We start from the raw sequence: 4,908 nt of genomic DNA on the forward strand, positions 1-4,908 counted from the left end.
CTTCCAGCTGTGGGTCAAACAGAAGTTCTCTCAGGTTGGGACTGCTGGGACAACTTCACCCCTTGGTTTTTGTATCATAGATGTGCAAGAAACCTTTCAATATGCCCCCCCCCCCCCCCCGCAAGTTTTCACGGCTGTTTGCACGTCAATGTTTCGTTCGTCCGTTACTGTTAGCTTGGCTACTTGGTTGGCGTTGCATTTTCAGGCATGAGAGCGTGTGACAAGGTTGAAATGCGTGTCTCACGGCCAATGCATGAGAGTTGGCAGCCCTGGTGTGTGCTGCTTAGATCTTCTCTTCTGTGTGGGTCTTGCAGTGAGCTCTGAAATGGCCAGCCTGTCTAAAGGTTTTATAACAAAGGTCACAGCTGTAGGGCTTCTCTCCAGTGTGGATTCTGCGGTGAACTGTCAAATCCCCAGTCAGTCTAAAAGTTTTACCACAGAGGTCACAGCTGTACGGCTTCTCTCCAGTGTGGATCCTGCTATGAGTTCTGAAATTGCCAGCATTGCTAAAGGTTTTACCACAGAGGTCACAGCTGTAGGGTTTCTCTCCAATGTGGATTCTACGGTGAACCGTGACACTGCACGCATGGCTAAAAGTTTTACCACAGAGGTCACAGCTGTAGGGCTTCTCGCCAGTGTGGATCCTGCTATGAACTCTGAGATTGCTAGCGTGGCTAAAGGTTTTACCACAGAGGTCACAGCTGTAGGGCTTCCGTCCAGTGTGGATTCTGCTGTGAACTGTGAAACTGCTAGCACTGCTAAAGGTTTTACCACAGAGGTCACAGCTGTAGGGCTTCTCTCCAGTGTGGATTCTGCGGTGAACTGTCAATTGCCCAGTCAGTCTAAAGGTTTTAAAACAGAGGTCACAGCTGTAGGGCTTCTCTCCAGTGTGGATCCTGCGGTGATCTGTGACATTGTTAGCACTGCTAAAGGTTTTATCACAGAGGTCACAGCTGTAGGGCTTCTCTCCAGTGTGGATCCTGCTGTGAACTGTGAAATTGTTAGCATGCCTAAAGGTTTTACCACAGAGGTCACAGCTGTAGGGCTTCTCTCCAGTGTGGATTCTGTGGTGAACTGTTAAACTGCTATACCTGGTAAAGGTTTCACCACAGATGTCACAGCTGTAGGGCTTCTCTCCAGTGTGGATCCTCATGTGCTTCTTGAGGTTACTGGATGAGGAAAGGCTCTTCCCACATGTGTCACAGTGATGTGTCTCCATAACTCAGCTCTCTCTTAGTTCTCTGTCTCGTCTCTCTGGATCCTGTATCTAGTCTCTGTAAGCTTGTTTCTCTCTTGTGGATCCTCTGTCTGGTTACTGTTGTTTCTAGTTAAGTCTCTCTATGTATTCTCTCTGGTTGAGTCTCTGTAGTCTCTCTGGAGCCTTAAGATGTCTTCTCTGTCTATGATCAAGTAAGATAGGCCAGTAGGGGATCTGGAAGAAACAGTGACAAGTTAATGAGAACTCAGCTTTCACATATGAAGGAAACTTATTGTCCACTTTGCATATGTAATGTTGATCATTTGGTTACAGGTGTATGTTTCTCAGGTTTATATTTACTGAAGAAACACAACACTGTGATAAAAACGTAATATCTGGCATACAAATCCTCATAGTAATTTGGTTTTCTTCAAAATAATAATAATCTATATGATTAATTACTACACAATAAGCATTACATGTAAATTAACAATAAAAGGACTTTGGATTGGAATTGCAAAGTTTTAAATCCAATAACACTCTATTGCATGTGTCTCATTTTTTATTTAAAACGGATAGTTACAACATAGAAATGAAATCACGGAATGTTTATGAGCAGTCAAAATATTAGCTCCACTGCAGCAATACAGAACACAACACACTATCTTTACACTGCCCACGAGGGCGGTCAAATTAAAGTTCACAGAACGTGAACGTACGTACCTTGAGACTCACAACACTGTCTGCATCTAAATAGCATTAAAACAAGATTAAATACACTTTTCACAACGTAGGCCTACTAACATATCCCCATTCATAAAGGCAAACACTGAATCTAGCTAACAACACAATGGAAGTAAAGCTAGCTAGCCAGCTAGCACAGAAATTAGTTTAAAAAACAAGCACAAAGTTGCAAATCCTTGATACAACGTCAAAAGCTACGCATATAATGCTAGCACTTACCTTTATAGTTATTAGAACTGCAACAGGGCTTCAATCTTTATATACATTAGGTCTCAAAATAAATGTTAAAACGTAGGGAAACTTAATTTTACGTATGACAAACTACATTGATTTAGAGCTCACGTAACCGTGGATACAAACCAATGACTGTAAAAAGTCAAGGATGCAAACACTCAAGATGCAGTTTCACATTTGAAACACCAGGGGGCTATTGCACAAAAGTAGAATAAAGAAATCCAGGATAACTGAAAAGGCGCAGCTTGACTGTTATCCGCTCATCGCGGTTTATTCGGTTGCACGTTTGCCAAACCAGGATGAGAAGGTGCCGCTATGTCAATCCAGATGTACATAGTTGGGATAAGTGCACCTTCACGGCTTTCTTAAATAGACCATGGTATCGATCACAGATTTACTGATGCAGAAATGGAAAAGACGCGTGTGGCATATTTTTCACCCGCTGAACAGCAACTAATTATGGAAATTGAAGCATAGTGAAGCATATAATATGCAAAAAAGGAAATACGGCTGCTGTTATTAAACAGAGAGAAAAGCCTGGCAGACAATCGCGGACCGACTGAATGCGTAAGGATTGAAAAATATCTACTTGGAAAGTTGTACAAGTTCTGTTTTAATTGCTTTTAATATGCTTGTTTTATGTGTTGGTTGTATTGCTGTATCTGTGTTTATGTGCTAAATGTGCTGGTTTTACTGTAAAGTGTCTTTGAGTAGCCTACCATGTAAAGCACTATGTAAATAAAATGTATTATTATTTAGCCTACTTTGCCTTAAAAGTGAGCAGAGGGAATTAATTTTCCTCCGGAAATGTACCCTAAAAACTAGGCCTAATTTCAAACCATTATTCACAATGCAAGAACATGTTTTACAACCATATGCACAAATCTCGAATTCTAAATATCTTTCTACAATTAATGTTCATACAGAACAAACATGATGGAAGGGATTCAGGGTGGGACAGCTACTGACCACCTGCAAAAACTGCCCTCTTCATACAAGGTACTTGCAGGCCTTGTGTGTCCAGTGACACAGTTACTCTCCTGCCACCAGACGAAGATCCAGTGAGTATTATTCTTTAAAAGCACATGGCTTGGCACATACTGTCAATAAAACGTCTATTAAATATGGCAGGGGGAAGGAACTTCTGCAGTATGGGAAGGGGCTTCTGCAGCTGATTATGAGGAGACTGTGTCACTGGACTCCAGAAGGCCTGAGGTATCATGTAAATCGTATGGAAATGCATATTTAGCCCATAATGGATGAGAAGTCATTTCAGTTTATTCTTTGCTCCAGAAGGGCAATTTGTATGCAGCAAGAAGGCATCACATGAGAATATACAACACAAACCACACAACAATGAACACAATAAAAGTCAGTTATATAGCACTCATAATATATATTTGTAACAGGATCCAGACGCAGTAGGCTACAGCCTGACAGCCAGCCTGGCAACATAGTAAGTATGGGCTAAAGGAAATCTAAATCATGCACAATTCCTGCTGTGCTAATCAATGGGTGGTTTACGGAATTCACAAACTGTCAGATGTCTATACTCAACATCTGAAAAGTTAATTGAGCTGGCAGATGCACAGATTGCTGACAGTAAAAGTCTCCAGGATCTAGACCTTGGTATTGAAATCAAGAAAACACTGAGGAAACTGTATCTGGAGATAAAGAAACTAGAAAAAGAAGTGACTTCAATCCACACTTAAGCATATCTGTAAAACAATGTATTAACCTCTCACGTCTGAAAGCACGTCTCAATATCAATGCTTCCTCATCCAAAACTTAGTTCAGAAATGGGCATGCCATGGTGCAGTAAAAACCACAGGTGAATGGGACTTTATACACTGCTCAAAAAAATAAAGGGAACACTAAAATAACACATCCTAGATCTGAGTGAATGAAATAATCTAATTAAATACTTTTTACTTTACATAGGCCTAGTTGAATGTGCTGACAACAAAATCACACAAAAATGATCAATTATCAATGGAATCAAAGAAAAAGTATTTAATGAGATTATTTTATTCATTCAGATATAGGATGTGTTAATTTAGTGTTCCCTTTATTCTTTTAGCAGTGTATATCGCCCTTATTACTGACTTCATTGAAATCACCGTTGCAACTTCATCAACAATTTCTAAACAATTGCAATAGTAGGGTTTAAAATCAAACTCGTGACAGCAATAGTGACAAGTAATGCATGTTAATAAAAATAAATAAGAACACATTCAGAAGACAACGGAATAACTGTTAAAAACGATTATTTCGGATCAGCGCGGCAACTGATTTAACACAGGAGACTCCAGGATTAATTTTAGCCTGGCTGTTAGCCTGCTCTGGAGCAGGCTAGCTGCAAAGAATAAATCTCCATGGTTACTTGGCTGGGTTTAATTCAACCTGTTTTCTTGCAACCAAGTCAAAGTTAAATTCATCCAGGATAACTTGAATATCCCGGCTTAATCCCTTATCCTGGTTTCGTGCAATAGCCCTCTGATGACTAACAGAACGGTAAAGGCTAGCGTAAGGGGTCCCATTATCGTCCACCTAGCTCTCGACGCTCGTTAGAAAGTTTACCAAAATGTCGATATAAAACAAATTAAAAACGTTATGTCACAGCATTGTACTTTATATAGATACACACCTATAGTATAACATTACGATTTTAAAATCCAATAAGGATATGCCTAGAAATGTCATTTTCCTGATTTTAGCAGTTAGCCAAGGGG

The 4,908-nt window shown here is 40.2% G+C and overlaps 1 protein-coding gene across 2 annotated transcripts; it reads right to left on the bottom strand.

Annotated features, from left to right (window-relative positions):
- Positions 1–277: 277 nt before the first annotated feature.
- On the bottom strand, positions 278–2,366 carry LOC134035033 (zinc finger protein 678-like). Of its 2 annotated transcripts, none has more exons than XM_062479821.1 (2): positions 2,162–2,366; positions 278–1,432 (listed from the first exon to the last, which is right to left on the bottom strand). In XM_062479821.1, exon 2 carries the CDS (start codon positions 1,217–1,219, stop codon positions 284–286), a length of 936 nt encoding a protein of 311 aa, XP_062335805.1. In that variant the 5' UTR covers positions 1,220–1,432; positions 2,162–2,366; the 3' UTR covers positions 278–283. The 2 variants fall into 2 exon arrangements, with proteins under 2 accessions (XP_062335805.1, XP_062335813.1); XM_062479829.1 differs by having other exon boundaries at positions 1,922–2,366.
- Positions 2,367–4,908: the final 2,542 nt, after the last annotated feature.

Source organism: Osmerus eperlanus, chromosome 2 (genome assembly GCF_963692335.1).
Source record: "Osmerus eperlanus chromosome 2, fOsmEpe2.1, whole genome shotgun sequence".
Taxonomy (NCBI): domain Eukaryota; kingdom Metazoa; phylum Chordata; class Actinopteri; order Osmeriformes; family Osmeridae; genus Osmerus; species Osmerus eperlanus.